General features: G+C 56.2%; 4 protein-coding genes across 4 annotated transcripts in view; all 4 read right to left on the bottom strand.

The window, feature by feature from the left end:
• Nucleotides 1-4,974, bottom strand: part of LOC147416316 (uncharacterized) — a 5,386-nt gene extending 412 nt beyond the window's left edge. Inside the window, exons 1-5 of the mRNA XM_086461394.1 lie at nt 4,941-4,974; nt 3,709-3,924; nt 3,208-3,302; nt 2,191-2,634; nt 207-345 (exon numbers count right to left, since the gene is read on the bottom strand). Of these exons, the coding sequence (XP_086317520.1) occupies nt 207-345; nt 2,191-2,634; nt 3,208-3,302; nt 3,709-3,924; nt 4,941-4,974 (928 nt within the window). The remainder of the gene's footprint in view (nt 1-206; nt 346-2,190; nt 2,635-3,207; nt 3,303-3,708; nt 3,925-4,940) is intronic.
• LOC147416315 (uncharacterized) lies at nt 4,974-10,359 on the bottom strand. The gene is made up of 6 exons (XM_086461385.1): nt 10,326-10,359; nt 9,094-9,309; nt 8,593-8,687; nt 7,576-8,019; nt 5,592-5,730; nt 4,974-5,095 (listed from the first exon to the last, which is right to left on the bottom strand). The coding sequence occupies exons 1-6, from the start codon at nt 10,357-10,359 to the stop codon at nt 4,974-4,976; spliced, it is 1,050 nt and encodes a 349-aa protein (XP_086317511.1).
• On the bottom strand, nt 10,359-15,744 carry LOC147416314 (uncharacterized). Its single transcript, XM_086461375.1, has 6 exons — nt 15,711-15,744; nt 14,479-14,694; nt 13,978-14,072; nt 12,961-13,404; nt 10,977-11,115; nt 10,359-10,480 (listed from the first exon to the last, which is right to left on the bottom strand). Exons 1-6 carry the CDS (start codon nt 15,742-15,744, stop codon nt 10,359-10,361), a joined length of 1,050 nt encoding a protein of 349 aa, XP_086317501.1.
• LOC147416313 (uncharacterized) lies at nt 15,744-21,119 on the bottom strand. The gene is made up of 6 exons (XM_086461364.1): nt 21,086-21,119; nt 19,857-20,072; nt 19,356-19,450; nt 18,346-18,789; nt 16,362-16,500; nt 15,744-15,865 (listed from the first exon to the last, which is right to left on the bottom strand). Exons 1-6 carry the CDS (start codon nt 21,117-21,119, stop codon nt 15,744-15,746), a joined length of 1,050 nt encoding a protein of 349 aa, XP_086317490.1.

The following is a 21,119-nucleotide window of genomic DNA, read 5'->3' as shown; positions in this document are numbered from 1 at the left end:
AGCCACCGTTTTAGGGTGCGTGTTGGCCATGTGCTTGTGGCAGCTCTCGAACGACAGCGGGACGGGACTGAACCAGAAGGGCATGTTTCTCCTCCTAAAATCAGAAGGATGGCTCAACAGTGTCAGGCTTACCCACAGGGCGGCACTGCCTTGCAGGTGGATGGGGGTCGTATGCGGAGGGAGACTTCGGCTTCCCTGCCTCCTACCTGGGATGAGAGCCTGCAGCCGCTGCCTGCTGCTGGGAGGAGTGGAAACACCCTCTCCCCAAGGGCTGATGCCCGCCGCATTCACTGTGGAGCAGGCGGCGGGAAGCAGGAAGGACGTGATGCCAGGCTGAGGCAGAGCCTACAAAACGCCAGCTTTCCATTTTATCAGGGGCCTTTTATCGTGGTGGCGTTATGCAGGTGGGGAAACCTTCCCTCGGCCTCTGATGCCCTCTTCTGATACACCCCTGAGCAGCCAGTTCAGTTTGTATCTCATTTTGGAAGGGAAAGATGCCGCTTTCCCTTTCTTTTTCTTACGAATACCCAGTCGGGAGAAATGTCATACTTGCTCCTAGCGGCACGCTGGGGATCAATGTGACCAAAACGGCGCAAGGCCACTGCCGAGCTAGCATTCGCATGTGCAGTTTTTCAGCATTTTATTTCTGTAACCTGTACCTTTCTAGGACATCACCGAGCCCTCAGCATCTTAAAATGCCTCTGTGCAAATACCAGTGCACAAATGTAGCGCTAAAGCTAAATGAGTGACCTGATTTTCTATCCCACAAACCCCACTCCCGCGCAGCGTACTTCTGCTCTGAACAGAGACCCCTGAGAAGTGGGATTGCATGTTGGCTGACTAAATCATCTCGGTGTTCATGCCTAAACAGGTGTGCGTGGCTTGTTTTTTCTGCTCGCTGCCAGCCCTGTCAGCTCCATCTGGAACGAGTCAGCCAAATGGCCGTTTTTCTGGAGCACAGGACAGGCAATTCTGCCTTTGGACTGCTCCTGTGCATAAGGTGCGAGCAGACCCAAACCTCTGCTCTCGCCCAGACCTGTGCGTGCCTGGCTGAGCCACTGAGAGCAACCGAGCAAAATACTCCCTCGGTAAAGGCAGTAAACAGGACGCCAGCCAGACACAGAAAGCAGCCCAGTTGCCTTCAGCCTTGGGCAAGATTACGCTTCCCAGGACCAATGGAGGACCTGTAATTTGGAGATCTTCTTCTTCAAATGGGCTTCTCAATGGAGTCCTTCTTCTAAGGACTTCCTTCAGCGGATAGAGACAGAGCCTATACTTCACTCAGCTGCGTTTGTGTCACTTAGGCAGCGTAAAGGGAAGAGACATCCCCGCCCCTCCCCATGAGTGCTTGGTGTGGTGCATCCTTGAGGAGAGCTGCCTTCAGCCCCTTTCTCCTCATGGCCCTCGGTGGACTAGATGACAAGGCGGCCTGCGGGAGGAAAGGTGACTAGGGGATTGTCACTTTAAGGGTGGTGGTCTCTTGAACGCCGAAACCAACCACAGGAGTTTAGAGTAGGTTTGAGGTAGCTCTAAACTCGTTCTGAGTGGAGATTCAGAAAACCAGAGTTGGTTCCCAAAGAGTTCCCGCTCTGCTCTGAGCAGGAAGTGCTGGCTCCAGATGGCTTCAGCCAGTGTTCCCGTAAATCAGACTCTGGTTTTCCGAGGGAGACAAGAGGAGGTTCTCAACAGGAATATTTATCCTGAGTGTTTCATAGCGTCACTTCAGAAGTAGATGACACCCACGTGTAAACACCAATACAGGCAGAACGCTAGATCAGCAGTTCCCTCGCAGGGTGAGGTCTTCTGGCATTGAGAGCGCACCCCTTGCCTATATATGTATGTATATTCGCACACACACTTCCAAAGAAGAGTCTTGCCTTAATGGTTCTGAGCAGAAGCACCTATATTTATAAGAAGAAAGGACAGCATTCTCCCAAGACGTTCATGGGATGAGACAAGAAACCCCGTCTCTCTGCCCAGGACAGAGAGGTAGTCGTGGTGGCCCAGCCCCGAGCAGGAAACAGCAGTTCTTTTTCCATCCTGCATTGTTCAAGAAGAGCCGTCTCCCAGATGAAACGACACCGGGTGAACAGTTTCTGTGGGAGAGGACAGTAGCCCTTCAGTACCCGTGTCTCAGTTCTCTCTTCTGGGCCCTGTATCATTGCCAGTTGTTGGCTAAGAGGCACTTGCGCTGTTCAGGGCCACCAGCACCTTCTGGACGGCAGCACGCAGTTCTTCCTCCCCCACCGCCTTCCCCGTGGTCAACAACCGCTGAAGTGCCTTCAGTAAACTCTGCACGTGGGTATCTTGCAGCCTTAGGAGGAGATCCTGGATGTCAGCGGTGGGCAACTGTCCTTGCTGCTGGCCACTGTCTGCCACCTGTGTGGCATGTGGGTCAGAAGGATTCAGTTGCCCGCTCCTCAACTGTGGCGTGCCCTCAGCTGAGGAGGTGGGGATCCCAGCTCCTTCTGTGTCAGGGCCGGGGCGGCCTGGCTGGGCAGTTGTGGGAGATGAGGGGAAAAGGCTCTGGGGTCTGAAGATGCCAGACAGCAGGGCATCGCTGCTCATGGCCGTGGCGTTGAAGGGTCGTGTGCTGCTGAGCTTGGCTGGGGTCTGTCCTGGGCATGCAGTCCTCTGTGGAGGAGAAAACACACATCTGTAGAGGCGGTGGGCTTCAGGAGCAGGCCCCTGGCCCCTCCCCTGTTCTGTGGGCTTAGCGCTCCCGGCACAATCCCGGCTTTCCCACTCCCTACAAACATGAGCCCAAGAAAGGAAAGAAACCTTCTTCTCCTCTCCTTGTCAAGTCTGCCCGTAAGTCTCTTCTTGTGACTCCCAGTCATCTTTCTCTTTACATTCCTTCTCCTCTCACCTGCGTGGATCACCCTTTCTCCTGCAGTAACCTAGATTGTCTCAGTTGGCAGTGAGAGCTGGAGATAAGGGCTGAGGTGGTCCTCAAAGGTTTGTTGTCTTGAAGAATACCTTCCGCAAGGTCCTGCACCTGGCAGGGAGGTGGCTGCGGGCGCCACCTGTGTAAGTTACTCACCTTGCTGTGAGTGCCCCTGGAAGGGGGGCTGCCCGCGGCTCTCCTCTATCTTCCCTGTCTTTCAGCCTCCTGTTTTCCCACTTCCCCATTTTCAGGGCTCTCCCTTTTGCCTGTTACTTGGCCAGAGCACACCACGGTCTTCAGGAAACAGCTAAACAACTCACCTTAACGTAATACCTTCTCCGAGTACAGCGATAAAAAGCAAAGGTGCAGAAGTCGGGGAAGAAAGAATTTCCTCGCTGTTCGGAGCATACGGGCCCTAGAAAGAGGCAAGCAAAGACACAGACTCAGTGATAAACTCCAGTGCTGGGGTCCCACCAGCCCTCAGCAATAAGCACGCTGTCGAATGACGTCCCTCCACAAAAACCCCCAGGCCATTTGGGTGCCTCCCTGAACCTCCATGAGAAACTCCAGCGCTTCTTGGTCATCTGCATGACCCAAGGTGCGAGAGGAGGCTCATCCCAGGGACACATTTGGATGCAATCAAGGCGGGGGAGAGGATACTCCGGAGCAGATGTCTTCTCCTCACTGCAGGATCGCTACCCACGCCTCTCCCCTGGCAGCTCCTGAGTCTCTGTCCCCTCCCAGCGATCAGGTCCGGGGCTAGCTGTGCAGGACCCCCCATCCATCTGCCTGCCCGGGGGAGTCACGGTCATCAGCTTTACCCTCAGGGATGACTCCGTGGTTTTCGTACTCGTCCAGTCTCCGGACCAGGGGATTCTGGCAGCCGTACAGCTCACGGAGGAGGCAGGCAGCGCTGGCGCGGCGGGCAGTCCGGAGGGACCTGAAGAACTGGCGGTACTCCTCCTTGGAGAGTGGCGTTCCTGGCTGCTGCGCCTTCTCGCCCAAAGGGCGGGCTGTGCAGCCCCAAGCCAAGAGCACTGGTGAAAGAGAGAACGCAGGGGGTCAGAAGGAGAAGGAAAAGTGCTAAGCGTGGCACCCTCCGAGGAGCTGGAGGGCTGAACGCAGATCTCTGTGGCCTTCTCTGGGTGCAGGATCCAGCACGTGGGAAATGCAGGAACAGGCTCCAGATGGGAGGTGTAGATATGGGGAAAACGTGCTCTGCCCATGTTGAAAGGGGTTGTAGTATTTTGGGGACAGTACATGGCTGAAACTGAGAAACTTCCTCATGGCCTATATCTCACTAACACCCGTGCCATGTTGTTGGCACCTGTGTGTCCGTAGATGCAGCAGGACCAAACAAAAACTGGGAACGTTCTCCCCGAGAGGACAGTGGGGGTTATCAAGCACTCGGTGAGGCAGTAGGAGAGGAGAGCACAGCACTTGGCCAGGTGACTGTGTGGGGGTTTGCAGAAAGCAGGGGAACAAGGAGAGTGGAGGGGGGGGTTACAGGACGCCTCCCCGTTCTCCTGCTGGGATGTGACCAGAGCAGCCTGGCCTCTCTATCCATTCCTTCCTGCTCTATCCCTTTCTGCTTGTCTTTAAGCAAGGTCCCCTCTCAGCCCTCTTTCTCCTGCCTCCCCTGTCACGTCAGCTGGCCAGCTCTTCCCTTCTGGCCTTGCAGGTCAAGTCCAGGTCTCTGCCTGCGTGCTCGTGTCTGCTTTACGTGCCCAGCTGTCCCTATCCTCGCCTTTCCAGTCTCCCCCTCTGCTCCAGCCTCTGCCCGCTGCATCCAGCTCCGAGTCCTCCTCCCTGGCTCCTAGGCCTCTTCTCTCTGTCCCTTCTTGACGAATAAAACATCAGCTCCAATGGGTGAAGACGGGCAACATTTGAAGCAGCCGAGATCTTGGCACCCGAGGCATTCGAGGGCGCTCCCCTCTCTGCCTCTCGCCTCCAAATTGCCAAAGCCGAGGGGCTAATGGGGAGGGGTAAAAAGCAGCCGGGTCAGCTGCCCTTTCTCACAACCTGGCTTGAAGGAGAGATGTTTCCTACTCACCACACAAAACCAGACAAGCCCACATGGCCGACATCACGCCGTGAGTGGTGCCTGTAAGAGCCTGGGCCCGCTGTGCTGCCGGAGGTCTCCCCTCGGCTGCTTTGCCCAGCTGCCCGCGTCCTCCTCCTGCCCCGACGCCGGCTGGCCCCGCAGTGCTGGGGGCGGAGGCATGGCTTATGGCGTCATAGAGGCCCCCGTTGCGCTGTTCCTCCCTCCGCTGCCCCCCCTTCCTCCCACTCACGCCTCCCGCCGCCTCCCCTCCTGCCCCGCCGCTGGGCCTGCGTGCTGCCCGGCGCCGGGTTTCTGGCATTTCAGGTTTCCCATCTTATTTAGGGACGCATCTTCACCAGGCAATCAGGCAGATTGCTTTTCTGCCCTCCGGCAGCAATATTCTAACAGCGTCGGCTGTTTCCCTGCATCCGCTTTCTGCCTGCTGTAGGTGCTCAGCCACCGTTTTAGGGTGCGTGTTGGCCATGTGCTTGTGGCAGCTCTCGAACGACAGCGGGACGGGACTGAACCAGAAGGGCATGTTTCTCCTCCTAAAATCAGAAGGATGGCTCAACAGTGTCAGGCTTACCCACAGGGCGGCACTGCCTTGCAGGTGGATGGGGGTCGTATGCGGAGGGAGACTTCGGCTTCCCTGCCTCCTACCTGGGATGAGAGCCTGCAGCCGCTGCCTGCTGCTGGGAGGAGTGGAAACACCCTCTCCCCAAGGGCTGATGCCCGCCGCATTCACTGTGGAGCAGGCGGCGGGAAGCAGGAAGGACGTGATGCCAGGCTGAGGCAGAGCCTACAAAACGCCAGCTTTCCATTTTATCAGGGGCCTTTTATCGTGGTGGCGTTATGCAGGTGGGGAAACCTTCCCTCGGCCTCTGATGCCCTCTTCTGATACACCCCTGAGCAGCCAGTTCAGTTTGTATCTCATTTTGGAAGGGAAAGATGCCGCTTTCCCTTTCTTTTTCTTACGAATACCCAGTCGGGAGAAATGTCATACTTGCTCCTAGCGGCACGCTGGGGATCAATGTGACCAAAACGGCGCAAGGCCACTGCCGAGCTAGCATTCGCATGTGCAGTTTTTCAGCATTTTATTTCTGTAACCTGTACCTTTCTAGGACATCACCGAGCCCTCAGCATCTTAAAATGCCTCTGTGCAAATACCAGTGCACAAATGTAGCGCTAAAGCTAAATGAGTGACCTGATTTTCTATCCCACAAACCCCACTCCCGCGCAGCGTACTTCTGCTCTGAACAGAGACCCCTGAGAAGTGGGATTGCATGTTGGCTGACTAAATCATCTCGGTGTTCATGCCTCAACAGGTGTGCGTGGCTTGTTTTTTCTGCTCGCTGCCAGCCCTGTCAGCTCCATCTGGAACGAGTCAGCCAAATGGCCGTTTTTCTGGAGCACAGGACAGGCAATTCTGCCTTTGGACTGCTCCTGTGCATAAGGTGCGAGCAGACCCAAACCTCTGCTCTCGCCCAGACCTGTGCGTGCCTGGCTGAGCCACTGAGAGCAACCGAGCAAAATACTCCCTCGGTAAAGGCAGTAAACAGGACGCCAGCCAGACACAGAAAGCAGCCCAGTTGCCTTCAGCCTTGGGCAAGATTACGCTTCCCAGGACCAATGGAGGACCTGTAATTTGGAGATCTTCTTCTTCAAATGGGCTTCTCAATGGAGTCCTTCTTCTAAGGACTTCCTTCAGCGGATAGAGACAGAGCCTATACTTCACTCAGCTGCGTTTGTGTCACTTAGGCAGCGTAAAGGGAAGAGACATCCCCGCCCCTCCCCATGAGTGCTTGGTGTGGTGCATCCTTGAGGAGAGCTGCCTTCAGCCCCTTTCTCCTCATGGCCCTCGGTGGACTAGATGACAAGGCGGCCTGCGGGAGGAAAGGTGACTAGGGGATTGTCACTTTAAGGGTGGTGGTCTCTTGAACGCCGAAACCAACCACAGGAGTTTAGAGTAGGTTTGAGGTAGCTCTAAACTCGTTCTGAGTGGAGATTCAGAAAACCAGAGTTGGTTCCCAAAGAGTTCCCGCTCTGCTCTGAGCAGGAAGTGCTGGCTCCAGATGGCTTCAGCCAGTGTTCCCGTAAATCAGACTCTGGTTTTCCGAGGGAGACAAGAGGAGGTTCTCAACAGGAATATTTATCCTGAGTGTTTCATAGCGTCACTTCAGAAGTAGATGACACCCACGTGTAAACACCAATACAGGCAGAACGCTAGATCAGCAGTTCCCTCGCAGGGTGAGGTCTTCTGGCATTGAGAGCGCACCCCTTGCCTATATATGTATGTATATTCGCACACACACTTCCAAAGAAGAGTCTTGCCTTAATGGTTCTGAGCAGAAGCACCTATATTTATAAGAAGAAAGGACAGCATTCTCCCAAGACGTTCATGGGATGAGACAAGAAACCCCGTCTCTCTGCCCAGGACAGAGAGGTAGTCGTGGTGGCCCAGCCCCGAGCAGGAAACAGCAGTTCTTTTTCCATCCTGCATTGTTCAAGAAGAGCCGTCTCCCAGATGAAACGACACCGGGTGAACAGTTTCTGTGGGAGAGGACAGTAGCCCTTCAGTACCCGTGTCTCAGTTCTCTCTTCTGGGCCCTGTATCATTGCCAGTTGTTGGCTAAGAGGCACTTGCGCTGTTCAGGGCCACCAGCACCTTCTGGACGGCAGCACGCAGTTCTTCCTCCCCCACCGCCTTCCCCGTGGTCAACAACCGCTGAAGTGCCTTCAGTAAACTCTGCACGTGGGTATCTTGCAGCCTTAGGAGGAGATCCTGGATGTCAGCGGTGGGCAACTGTCCTTGCTGCTGGCCACTGTCTGCCACCTGTGTGGCATGTGGGTCAGAAGGATTCAGTTGCCCGCTCCTCAACTGTGGCGTGCCCTCAGCTGAGGAGGTGGGGATCCCAGCTCCTTCTGTGTCAGGGCCGGGGCGGCCTGGCTGGGCAGTTGTGGGAGATGAGGGGAAAAGGCTCTGGGGTCTGAAGATGCCAGACAGCAGGGCATCGCTGCTCATGGCCGTGGCGTTGAAGGGTCGTGTGCTGCTGAGCTTGGCTGGGGTCTGTCCTGGGCATGCAGTCCTCTGTGGAGGAGAAAACACACATCTGTAGAGGCGGTGGGCTTCAGGAGCAGGCCCCTGGCCCCTCCCCTGTTCTGTGGGCTTAGCGCTCCCGGCACAATCCCGGCTTTCCCACTCCCTACAAACATGAGCCCAAGAAAGGAAAGAAACCTTCTTCTCCTCTCCTTGTCAAGTCTGCCCGTAAGTCTCTTCTTGTGACTCCCAGTCATCTTTCTCTTTACATTCCTTCTCCTCTCACCTGCGTGGATCACCCTTTCTCCTGCAGTAACCTAGATTGTCTCAGTTGGCAGTGAGAGCTGGAGATAAGGGCTGAGGTGGTCCTCAAAGGTTTGTTGTCTTGAAGAATACCTTCCGCAAGGTCCTGCACCTGGCAGGGAGGTGGCTGCGGGCGCCACCTGTGTAAGTTACTCACCTTGCTGTGAGTGCCCCTGGAAGGGGGGCTGCCCGCGGCTCTCCTCTATCTTCCCTGTCTTTCAGCCTCCTGTTTTCCCACTTCCCCATTTTCAGGGCTCTCCCTTTTGCCTGTTACTTGGCCAGAGCACACCACGGTCTTCAGGAAACAGCTAAACAACTCACCTTAACGTAATACCTTCTCCGAGTACAGCGATAAAAAGCAAAGGTGCAGAAGTCGGGGAAGAAAGAATTTCCTCGCTGTTCGGAGCATACGGGCCCTAGAAAGAGGCAAGCAAAGACACAGACTCAGTGATAAACTCCAGTGCTGGGGTCCCACCAGCCCTCAGCAATAAGCACGCTGTCGAATGACGTCCCTCCACAAAAACCCCCAGGCCATTTGGGTGCCTCCCTGAACCTCCATGAGAAACTCCAGCGCTTCTTGGTCATCTGCATGACCCAAGGTGCGAGAGGAGGCTCATCCCAGGGACACATTTGGATGCAATCAAGGCGGGGGAGAGGATACTCCGGAGCAGATGTCTTCTCCTCACTGCAGGATCGCTACCCACGCCTCTCCCCTGGCAGCTCCTGAGTCTCTGTCCCCTCCCAGCGATCAGGTCCGGGGCTAGCTGTGCAGGACCCCCCATCCATCTGCCTGCCCGGGGGAGTCACGGTCATCAGCTTTACCCTCAGGGATGACTCCGTGGTTTTCGTACTCGTCCAGTCTCCGGACCAGGGGATTCTGGCAGCCGTACAGCTCACGGAGGAGGCAGGCAGCGCTGGCGCGGCGGGCAGTCCGGAGGGACCTGAAGAACTGGCGGTACTCCTGCTTGGAGAGTGGCGTTCCTGGCTGCTGCGCCTTCTCGCCCAAAGGGCGGGCTGTGCAGCCCCAAGCCAAGAGCACTGGTGAAAGAGAGAACGCAGGGGGTCAGAAGGAGAAGGAAAAGTGCTAAGCGTGGCACCCTCCGAGGAGCTGGAGGGCTGAACGCAGATCTCTGTGGCCTTCTCTGGGTGCAGGATCCAGCACGTGGGAAATGCAGGAACAGGCTCCAGATGGGAGGTGTAGATATGGGGAAAACGTGCTCTGCCCATGTTGAAAGGGGTTGTAGTATTTTGGGGACAGTACATGGCTGAAACTGAGAAACTTCCTCATGGCCTATATCTCACTAACACCCGTGCCATGTTGTTGGCACCTGTGTGTCCGTAGATGCAGCAGGACCAAACAAAAACTGGGAACGTTCTCCCCGAGAGGACAGTGGGGGTTATCAAGCACTCGGTGAGGCAGTAGGAGAGGAGAGCACAGCACTTGGCCAGGTGACTGTGTGGGGGTTTGCAGAAAGCAGGGGAACAAGGAGAGTGGAGGGGGGGGTTACAGGACGCCTCCCCGTTCTCCTGCTGGGATGTGACCAGAGCAGCCTGGCCTCTCTATCCATTCCTTCCTGCTCTATCCCTTTCTGCTTGTCTTTAAGCAAGGTCCCCTCTCAGCCCTCTTTCTCCTGCCTCCCCTGTCACGTCAGCTGGCCAGCTCTTCCCTTCTGGCCTTGCAGGTCAAGTCCAGGTCTCTGCCTGCGTGCTCGTGTCTGCTTTACGTGCCCAGCTGTCCCTATCCTCGCCTTTCCAGTCTCCCCCTCTGCTCCAGCCTCTGCCCGCTGCATCCAGCTCCGAGTCCTCCTCCCTGGCTCCTAGGCCTCTTCTCTCTGTCCCTTCTTGACGAATAAAACATCAGCTCCAATGGGTGAAGACGGGCAACATTTGAAGCAGCCGAGATCTTGGCACCCGAGGCATTCGAGGGCGCTCCCCTCTCTGCCTCTCGCCTCCAAATTGCCAAAGCCGAGGGGCTAATGGGGAGGGGTAAAAAGCAGCCGGGTCAGCTGCCCTTTCTCACAACCTGGCTTGAAGGAGAGATGTTTCCTACTCACCACACAAAACCAGACAAGCCCACATGGCCGACATCACGCCGTGAGTGGCGCCTGTAAGAGCCTGGGCCCGCTGTGCTGCCGGAGGTCTCCCCTCGGCTGCTTTGCCCAGCTGCCCGCGTCCTCCTCCTGCCCCGACGCCGGCTGGCCCCGCAGTGCTGGGGGCGGAGGCATGGCTTATGGCGTCATAGAGGCCCCCGTTGCGCTGTTCCTCCCTCCGCTGCCCCCCCTTCCTCCCACTCACGCCTCCCGCCGCCTCCCCTCCTGCCCCGCCGCTGGGCCTGCGTGCTGCCCGGCGCCGGGTTTCTGGCATTTCAGGTTTCCCATCTTATTTAGGGACGCATCTTCACCAGGCAATCAGGCAGATTGCTTTTCTGCCCTCCGGCAGCAATATTCTAACAGCGTCGGCTGTTTCCCTGCATCCGCTTTCTGCCTGCTGTAGGTGCTCAGCCACCGTTTTAGGGTGCGTGTTGGCCATGTGCTTGTGGCAGCTCTCGAACGACAGCGGGACGGGACTGAACCAGAAGGGCATGTTTCTCCTCCTAAAATCAGAAGGATGGCTCAACAGTGTCAGGCTTACCCACAGGGCGGCACTGCCTTGCAGGTGGATGGGGGTCGTATGCGGAGGGAGACTTCGGCTTCCCTGCCTCCTACCTGGGATGAGAGCCTGCAGCCGCTGCCTGCTGCTGGGAGGAGTGGAAACACCCTCTCCCCAAGGGCTGATGCCCGCCGCATTCACTGTGGAGCAGGCGGCGGGAAGCAGGAAGGACGTGATGCCAGGCTGAGGCAGAGCCTACAAAACGCCAGCTTTCCATTTTATCAGGGGCCTTTTATCGTGGTGGCGTTATGCAGGTGGGGAAACCTTCCCTCGGCCTCTGATGCCCTCTTCTGATACACCCCTGAGCAGCCAGTTCAGTTTGTATCTCATTTTGGAAGGGAAAGATGCCGCTTTCCCTTTCTTTTTCTTACGAATACCCAGTCGGGAGAAATGTCATACTTGCTCCTAGCGGCACGCTGGGGATCAATGTGACCAAAACGGCGCAAGGCCACTGCCGAGCTAGCATTCGCATGTGCAGTTTTTCAGCATTTTATTTCTGTAACCTGTACCTTTCTAGGACATCACCGAGCCCTCAGCATCTTAAAATGCCTCTGTGCAAATACCAGTGCACAAATGTAGCGCTAAAGCTAAATGGGTGACCTGATTTTCTATCCCACAAACCCCACTCCCGCGCAGCGTACTTCTGCTCTGAACAGAGACCCCTGAGAAGTGGGATTGCATGTTGGCTGACTAAATCATCTCGGTGTTCATGCCTCAACAGGTGTGCGTGGCTTGTTTTTTCTGCTCGCTGCCAGCCCTGTCAGCTCCATCTGGAACGAGTCAGCCAAATGGCCGTTTTTCTGGAGCACAGGACAGGCAATTCTGCCTTTGGACTGCTCCTGTGCATAAGGTGCGAGCAGACCCAAACCTCTGCTCTCGCCCAGACCTGTGCGTGCCTGGCTGAGCCACTGAGAGCAACCGAGCAAAATACTCCCTCGGTAAAGGCAGTAAACAGGACGCCAGCCAGACACAGAAAGCAGCCCAGTTGCCTTCAGCCTTGGGCAAGATTACGCTTCCCAGGACCAATGGAGGACCTGTAATTTGGAGATCTTCTTCTTCAAATGGGCTTCTCAATGGAGTCCTTCTTCTAAGGACTTCCTTCAGCGGATAGAGACAGAGCCTATACTTCACTCAGCTGCGTTTGTGTCACTTAGGCAGCGTAAAGGGAAGAGACATCCCCGCCCCTCCCCATGAGTGCTTGGTGTGGTGCATCCTTGAGGAGAGCTGCCTTCAGCCCCTTTCTCCTCATGGCCCTCGGTGGACTAGATGACAAGGCGGCCTGCGGGAGGAAAGGTGACTAGGGGATTGTCACTTTAAGGGTGGTGGTCTCTTGAACGCCGAAACCAACCACAGGAGTTTAGAGTAGGTTTGAGGTAGCTCTAAACTCGTTCTGAGTGGAGATTCAGAAAACCAGAGTTGGTTCCCAAAGAGTTCCCGCTCTGCTCTGAGCAGGAAGTGCTGGCTCCAGATGGCTTCAGCCAGTGTTCCCGTAAATCAGACTCTGGTTTTCCGAGGGAGACAAGAGGAGGTTCTCAACAGGAATATTTATCCTGAGTGTTTCATAGCGTCACTTCAGAAGTAGATGACACCCACGTGTAAACACCAATACAGGCAGAACGCTAGATCAGCAGTTCCCTCGCAGGGTGAGGTCTTCTGGCATTGAGAGCGCACCCCTTGCCTATATATGTATGTATATTCGCACACACACTTCCAAAGAAGAGTCTTGCCTTAATGGTTCTGAGCAGAAGCACCTATATTTATAAGAAGAAAGGACAGCATTCTCCCAAGACGTTCATGGGATGAGACAAGAAACCCCGTCTCTCTGCCCAGGACAGAGAGGTAGTCGTGGTGGCCCAGCCCCGAGCAGGAAACAGCAGTTCTTTTTCCATCCTGCATTGTTCAAGAAGAGCCGTCTCCCAGATGAAACGACACCGGGTGAACAGTTTCTGTGGGAGAGGACAGTAGCCCTTCAGTACCCGTGTCTCAGTTCTCTCTTCTGGGCCCTGTATCATTGCCAGTTGTTGGCTAAGAGGCACTTGCGCTGTTCAGGGCCACCAGCACCTTCTGGACGGCAGCACGCAGTTCTTCCTCCCCCACCGCCTTCCCCGTGGTCAACAACCGCTGAAGTGCCTTCAGTAAACTCTGCACGTGGGTATCTTGCAGCCTTAGGAGGAGATCCTGGATGTCAGCGGTGGGCAACTGTCCTTGCTGCTGGCCACTGTCTGCCACCTGTGTGGCATGTGGGTCAGAAGGATTCAGTTGCCCGCTCCTCAACTGTGGCGTGCCCTCAGCTGAGGAGGTGGGGATCCCAGCTCCTTCTGTGTCAGGGCCGGGGCGGCCTGGCTGGGCAGTTGTGGGAGATGAGGGGAAAAGGCTCTGGGGTCTGAAGATGCCAGACAGCAGGGCATCGCTGCTCATGGCCGTGGCGTTGAAGGGTCGTGTGCTGCTGAGCTTGGCTGGGGTCTGTCCTGGGCATGCAGTCCTCTGTGGAGGAGAAAACACACATCTGTAGAGGCGGTGGGCTTCAGGAGCAGGCCCCTGGCCCCTCCCCTGTTCTGTGGGCTTAGCGCTCCCGGCACAATCCCGGCTTTCCCACTCCCTACAAACATGAGCCCAAGAAAGGAAAGAAACCTTCTTCTCCTCTCCCTGTCAAGTCTGCCCGTAAGTCTCTTCTTGTGACTCCCAGTCATCTTTCTCTTTACATTCCTTCTCCTCTCACCTGCGTGGATCACCCTTTCTCCTGCAGTAACCTAGATTGTCTCAGTTGGCAGTGAGAGCTGGAGATAAGGGCTGAGGTGGTCCTCAAAGGTTTGTTGTCTTGAAGAATACCTTCCGCAAGGTCCTGCACCTGGCAGGGAGGTGGCTGCGGGCGCCACCTGTGTAAGTTACTCACCTTGCTGTGAGTGCCCCTGGAAGGGGGGCTGCCCGCGGCTCTCCTCTATCTTCCCTGTCTTTCAGCCTCCTGTTTTCCCACTTCCCCATTTTCAGGGCTCTCCCTTTTGCCTGTTACTTGGCCAGAGCACACCACGGTCTTCAGGAAACAGCTAAACAACTCACCTTAACGTAATACCTTCTCCGAGTACAGCGATAAAAAGCAAAGGTGCAGAAGTCGGGGAAGAAAGAATTTCCTCGCTGTTCGGAGCATACGGGCCCTAGAAAGAGGCAAGCAAAGACACAGACTCAGTGATAAACTCCAGTGCTGGGGTCCCACCAGCCCTCAGCAATAAGCACGCTGTCGAATGACGTCCCTCCACAAAAACCCCCAGGCCATTTGGGTGCCTCCCTGAACCTCCATGAGAAACTCCAGCGCTTCTTGGTCATCTGCATGACCCAAGGTGCGAGAGGAGGCTCATCCCAGGGACACATTTGGATGCAATCAAGGCGGGGGAGAGGATACTCCGGAGCAGATGTCTTCTCCTCACTGCAGGATCGCTACCCACGCCTCTCCCCTGGCAGCTCCTGAGTCTCTGTCCCCTCCCAGCGATCAGGTCCGGGGCGAGCTGTGCAGGACCCCCCATCCATCTGCCTGCCCGGGGGAGTCACGGTCATCAGCTTTACCCTCAGGGATGACTCCGTGGTTTTCGTACTCGTCCAGTCTCCGGACCAGGGGATTCTGGCAGCCGTACAGCTCACGGAGGAGGCAGGCAGCGCTGGCGCGGCGGGCAGTCCGGAGGGACCTGAAGAACTGGCGGTACTCCTCCTTGGAGAGTGGCGTTCCTGGCTGCTGCGCCTTCTCGCCCAAAGGGCGGGCTGTGCAGCCCCAAGCCAAGAGCACTGGTGAAAGAGAGAACGCAGGGGGTCAGAAGGAGAAGGAAAAGTGCTAAGCGTGGCACCCTCCGAGGAGCTGGAGGGCTGGACGCAGATCTCTGTGGCCTTCTCTGGGTGCAGGATCCAGCACGTGGGAAATGCAGGAACAGGCTCCAGATGGGAGGTGTAGATATGGGGAAAACGTGCTCTGCCCATGTTGAAAGGGGTTGTAGTATTTTGGGGACAGTACATGGCTGAAACTGAGAAACTTCCTCATGGCCTATATCTCACTAACACCCGTGCCATGTTGTTGGCACCTGTGTGTCCGTAGATGCAGCAGGACCAAACAAAAACTGGGAACGTTCTCCCCGAGAGGACAGTGGGGGTTATCAAGCACTCGGTGAGGCAGTAGGAGAGGAGAGCACAGCACTTGGCCAGGTGACTGTGTGGGGGTTTGCAGAAAGCAGGGGAACAAGGAGAGTGGAGGGGGGGGTTACAGGACGCCTCCCCGTTCTCCTGCTGGGATGTGACTGCAGCAGCCTGGCCTCTCTATCCATTCCTTCCTGCTCTATCCCTTTCTGCTTGTCTTTAAGCAAGGTCCCCTCTCAGCCCTCTTTCTCCTGCCTCCCCTGTCACGTCAGCTGGCCAGCTCTTCCCTTCTGGCCTTGCAGGTCAAGTCCAGGTCTCTGCCTGCGTGCTCGTGTCTGCTTTACGTGCCCAGCTGTCCCTATCCTCGCCTTTCCAGTCTCCCCCTCTGCTCCAGCCTCTGCCCGCTGCATCCAGCTCCGAGTCCTCCTCCCTGGCTCCTAGGCCTCTTCTCTCTGTCCCTTCTTGACGAATAAAACATCAGCTCCAATGGGTGAAGACGGGCAACATTTGAAGCAGCCGAGATCTTGGCACCCGAGGCATTCGAGGGCGCTCCCCTCTCTGCCTCTCGCCTCCAAATTGCCAAAGCCGAGGGGCTAATGGGGAGGGGTAAAAAGCAGCCGGGTCAGCTGCCCTTTCTCACAACCTGGCTTGAAGGAGAGATGTTTCCTACTCACCACACAAAACCAGACAAGCCCACATGGCCGACATCACGCCGTGAGTGGCGCCTGTAAGAGCCTGGGCCCGCTGTGCTGCCGGAGGTCTCCCCTCGGCTGCTTTGCCCAGCTGCCCGCGTCCTCCTCCTGCCCCGACGCCGGCTGGCCCCGCAGTGCTGGGGGCGGAGGCATGGCTTATGGTGTCATAGAGGCCCCCGTTGCGCTGTTCCTCCCTCCGCTGCCCCCCCTTCCTCCCACTCACGCCTCCCGCCGCCTCCCCTCCTGCCCCGCCGCTGGGCCTGCGTGCTGCCCGGCGCCGGGTTTCTGGCATTTCAGGTTTCCCATCTTATTTAGGGACGCATCTTCACCAGGCAATCAGGCAGATTGCTTTTCTGCCCTCCGGCAGCAATATTCTAACAGCGTCGGCTGTTTCCCTGCATCCGCTTTCTGCCTGCTGTAGGTGCTCAGCCACCGTTTTAGGGTGCGTGTTGGCCATGTGCTTGTGGCAGCTCTCGAACGACAGCGGGACGGGACTGAACCAGAAGGGCATCTTTCTCCTCCTAAAATCAGAAGGATGGCTCAACAGTGTCAGGCTTACCCACAGGGCGGCACTGCCTTGCAGGTGGATGGGGGTCGTATGCGGAGGGAGACTTCGGCTTCCCTGCCTCCTACCTGGGATGAGAGCCTGCAGCCGCTGCCTGCTGCTGGGAGGAGTGGAAACACCCTCTCCCCAAGGGCTGATGCCCGCCGCATTCACTGTGGAGCAGGCGGCGGGAAGCAGGAAGGACGTGATGCCAGGCTGAGGCAGAGCCTACAAAACGCCAGCTTTCCATTTTATCAGGGGCCTTTTATCGTGGTGGCGTTATGCAGGTGGGGAAACCTTCCCTCGGCCTCTGATGCCCTCTTCTGATACACCCCTGAGCAGCCAGTTCAGTTTGTATCTCATTTTGGAAGGGAAAGATGCCGCTTTCCCTTTCTTTTTCTTACGAATACCCAGTCGGGAGAAATGTCATACTTGCTCCTAGCGGCACGCTGGGGATCAATGTGACCAAAACGGCGCAAGGCCACTGCCGAGCTAGCATTCGCATGTGCAGTTTTTCAGCATTTTATTTCTGTAACCTGTACCTTTCTAGGACATCACCGAGCCCTCAGCATCTTAAAATGCCTCTGTGCAAATACCAGTGCACAAATGTAGTGCTAAAGCTAAATGGGTGACCTGATTTTCTATCCCACAAACCCCACTCCCGCGCAGCGTACTTCTGCTCTGAACAGAGACCCCTGAGAAGTGGGATTGCATGTTGGCTGACTAAATCATCTCGGTGTTCATGCCTCAACAGGTGTGCGTGGCTTGTTTTTTCTGCTCGCTGCCAGCCCTGTCAGCTCCATCTGGAACGAGTCAGCCAAATGGCCGTTTTTCTGGAGCACAGGACAGGCAATTCTGCCTTTGGACTGCTCCTGTGCATAAGGTGCGAGCAGACCCAAACCTCTGCTCTCGCCCAGACCTGTGCGTGCCTGGCTGAGCCACTGAGAGCAACCGAGCAAAATACTCCCTCGGTAAAGGCAGTAAACAGGACGCCAGCCAGACACAGAAAGCAGCCCAGTTGCCTTCAGCCTTGGGAAAGATTACGCTTCCCAGGACCAATGGAGGACCTGTAATTTGGAGATCTTCTTCTTCAAATGGGCTTCTCAATGGAGTCCTTCTTCTAAGGACTTCCTTCAGCGGATAGAGACAGAGCCTATACTTCACTCAGCTGCGTTTGTGTCACTTAGGCAGCGTAAAGGGAAGAGACATCCCCGCCCCTCCCCATGAGTGCTTGGTGTGGTGCATCCTTGAGGAGAGCTGCCTTCAGCCCCTTTCTCCTCATGGCCCTCGGTGGACTAGATGACAAGGCGGCCTGCGGGAGGAAAGGTGACTAGGGGATTGTCACTTTAAGGGTGGTGGTCTCTTGAACGCCGAAACCAACCACAGGAGTTTAGAGTAGGTTTGAGGTAGCTCTAAACTCGTTCTGAGTGGAGATTCAGAAAACCAGAGTTGGTTCCCAAAGAGTTCCCGCTCTGCTCTGAGCAGGAAGTGCTGGCTCCAGATGGCTTCAGCCAGTGTTCCCGTAAATCAGACTCTGGTTTTCCGAGGGAGACAAGAGGAGGTTCTCAACAGGAATATTTATCCTGAGTGTTTCATAGCGTCACTTCAGAAGTAGATGACACCCACGTGTAAACACCAATACAGGCAGAACGCTAGATCAGCAGTTCCCTCGCAGGGTGAGGTCTTCTGGCATTGAGAGCGCACCCCTTGCCTATATATGTATGTATATTCGCACACACACTTCCAAAGAAGAGTCTTGCCTTAATGGTTCTGAGCAGAAGCACCTATATTTATAAGAAGAAAGGACAGCATTCTCCCAAGACGTTCATGGGATGAGACAAGAAACCCCGTCTCTCTGCCCAGGACAGAGAGGTAGTCGTGGTGGCCCAGCCCCGAGCAGGAAACAGCAGTTCTTTTTCCATCCTGCATTGTTCAAGAAGAGCCGTCTCCCAGATGAAACGACACCGGGTGAACAGTTTCTGTGGGAGAGGACAGTAGCCCTTCAGTACCCGTGTCTCAGTTCTCTCTTCTGGGCCCTGTATCATTGCCAGTTGTTGGCTAAGAGGCACTTGCGCTGTTCAGGGCCACCAGCACCTTCTGGACGGCAGCACGCAGTTCTTCCTCCCCCACCGCCTTCCCCGTGGTCAACAACCGCTGAAGTGCCTTCAGTAAACTCTGCACGTGGGTATCTTGCAGCCTTAGGAGGAGATCCTGGATGTCAGCGGTGGGCAACTGTCCTTGCTGCTGGCCACTGTCTGCCACCTGTGTGGCATGTGGGTCAGAAGGATTCAGTTGCCCGCTCCTCAACTGTGGCGTGCCCTCAGCTGAGGAGGTGGGGATCCCAGCTCCTTCTGTGTCAGGGCCGGGGCGGCCTGGCTGGGCAGTTGTGGGAGATGAGGGGAAAAGGCTCTGGGGTCTGAAGATGCCAGACAGCAGGGCATCGCTGCTCATGGTCATGACGTTGAAGGGTTGTGTGCTGCCGAGCTCGGCTGAGGTCTCTCCTGGGCATGCAGTCCTCTGTGGAGGAGAAAACACACATCTGTAGAGACGGTGGGCTTCAGGAGCAGGCCCCTGGCCCCTCCCCTGTTCTGTGGGCTTAGCGCTCCCGGCACAATCCCGGCTTTCCCACTCCCTACAAACATGAGCCCAAGAAAGGAAAGAAACCTTCTTCTCCTCTCCCTGTCAAGTCTGCCCGTAAGTCTCTTCTTGTGACTCGCAGTCATCTTTCTCTTTACATTCCTTCTCCTCTGACCTGCGTGGATCACCCTTTCTCCTGCAGTAACCTAGATTGTCTCAACTTAGTTGGCAGTGAGAGCTGGAGATAAGGGCTGAGGTGGTCCTCAAAGGTTTGTTGTCTTGAAGAATACCTTCCGCAAAGTCCTCCATTTGGCAGGGAGGTGGCTGCGGGCGCCACCTGTGTAAGTTACTCACCTTGCTGGAAGGGGGGCTGCCCGTGGCTCTCCTCTATCTTCCCTGTCTTTCAGCCTCCTGTTTTCCCACTTCCCCATTTTCAGGGCTCTCCCTTTTGCCTGTTGCTTGGCCAGAGCACACCACGGTCTTCAGGAAACAGCTAAACAACTCACCTTAACGTAATACCTTCTCCGAGTACAGCGATAAAAAGCAAAGGTGCAGAAGTCGGGGAAGAAAGAATTTCCTCGCTGTTCGGAGCATACGGGCCCTAGAAAGAGGCAAGCAAAGACACAGACTCAGTGATAAACTCCAGTGCTGGGGTCCCACCAGCCCTCAGCAATAAGCGCGCTGTCGAATGACATCCCTCCACAAAAACCCCCAGGCCATTTGGGTGCTTCCCTGAACCTCTGTGAGAAACTCCAGCGCTTCTTGGTCATCTGCATGACCCAAGGTGCGAGAGGAGGCTCATCCCAGGGACACATTTGGATGCAGTCAAGGGGGGGGAGAGGATACTCCGGAGCAGATGTCTTCTCCTCACTGCAGGATCGCTACCCACGCCTCTCCCCCGGCAGCTCATGAGTCTCTGTCCCCTCCCAGCGATCAGGTCCGGGGCTAGCTGTGCAGGACCCCCCATCCATCTGCCTGCCCTGGGGAGTCACGGTCATCAGCTTTACCCTTAGGGATGACTCCGTGGTTTTCGTACTCGTCCAGTCTCTGGACCAGGGGATTCTGGCAGCCGTACAGCTCACGGAGGAGGCAGGCAGTTTTGGCACGGCGGGCAGTCTGGAGGGACCTGAAGAACTGGCGGTACTCCTGCTTGGAGAGTGGCGTTCCTGGCTGCTGCGCCTTCTCGCCCAAAGGGCGGGCTGTGCAGCCCCAAGCCAAGAGCACTGGTGAAAGAGAGAACGCAGGGGGTCAGAAGGAGAAGGAAGTGCCATGCGCGGCACCCTCCACGGAGCTGGAGGGCTGAACGCAGATCTCTGTGGCCTTCTCTGGGTGCAGGATCCAGCACGTGGGAAATGCAGGAACAGGCTCCAGATGGGAGGTGTAGGAGTGGGGAAAACGTGCTCTGCCCATGTTGAAAGGGGTTGTAGTATTTTGGGGACAGTACATGGCTGAAACTGAGAAACTTCCTCATGGCCTATATCTCACTAACACCCGTGCCATGTTGTTGGCACCTGTGTGTCCGTAGATGCAGCAGGACCAAACAAAAACCTGGAACGTTCTCCCCGAGAGGACAGTGGGGGTTATCAAGCACTCGGTGAGGCAGTAGGAGAGGAGAGCACAGCACTTGGCCAGGTGACTGTGTGGGGGTTTGCAGAAAGCAGGGGAACAAGGAGAGTGGAGGGGGGGGTTACAGGACGCCTCCCCGTTCTCCTGCTGGGATGTGACCGGAGCAGCCTGGCCTCTCTATCCATTCCTTCCTGCTCTATTCCTTTCTGCTTGTCTTTAAGCAAGGTCCCCTCTCAGCCCTCTTTCTCCTGCCTCCCCTGTCACGTCAGCTGGCCAGCTCTTCCCTTCTGGCCTTGCAGGTCAAGTCCAGGTCTCTGCCTGCGTGCTCGTGTCTGCTTTACGTGCCCAGCTGTCCCTATCTTCGCCTTTCCAGTCTGCCCCTCTGCTCCAGCCTCTGCCGCTGCATCCAGCCCCGAGTCAACCTCCCTGGCTCCTAGGCCTCTTCTCTCTGTCCCTTCTTGACGAATAAAACATCAGCTCCAATGGGTGAAGACGGGCAACATTTGAAGCAGCCGAGATCTTGGCACCCGAGGCTTTCGAGGGCGCTCCCCTCTCTGCCTCTCGCCTCCAAATTGCCAAAGCTGAGGGGCTAATGGGGAGGGGTAAAAAGCAGCCGGGTCAGCTGCCCTTTCTCACAACCTGGCTTGAAGGAGAGATGTTTCCTACTCACCACACAAAACCAGACAAGCCCACATGGCCGACAT

This window comes from Leptosomus discolor, chromosome 1, assembly GCF_034619465.1.
Source record: "Leptosomus discolor isolate bLepDis1 chromosome 1, bLepDis1.hap2, whole genome shotgun sequence".
NCBI lineage: Eukaryota > Metazoa > Chordata > Aves > Leptosomiformes > Leptosomidae > Leptosomus > Leptosomus discolor.
The sequence above is the reverse complement of the archived record's forward strand: the minus strand, read 5'-3'. Positions and strand labels throughout refer to the sequence as shown.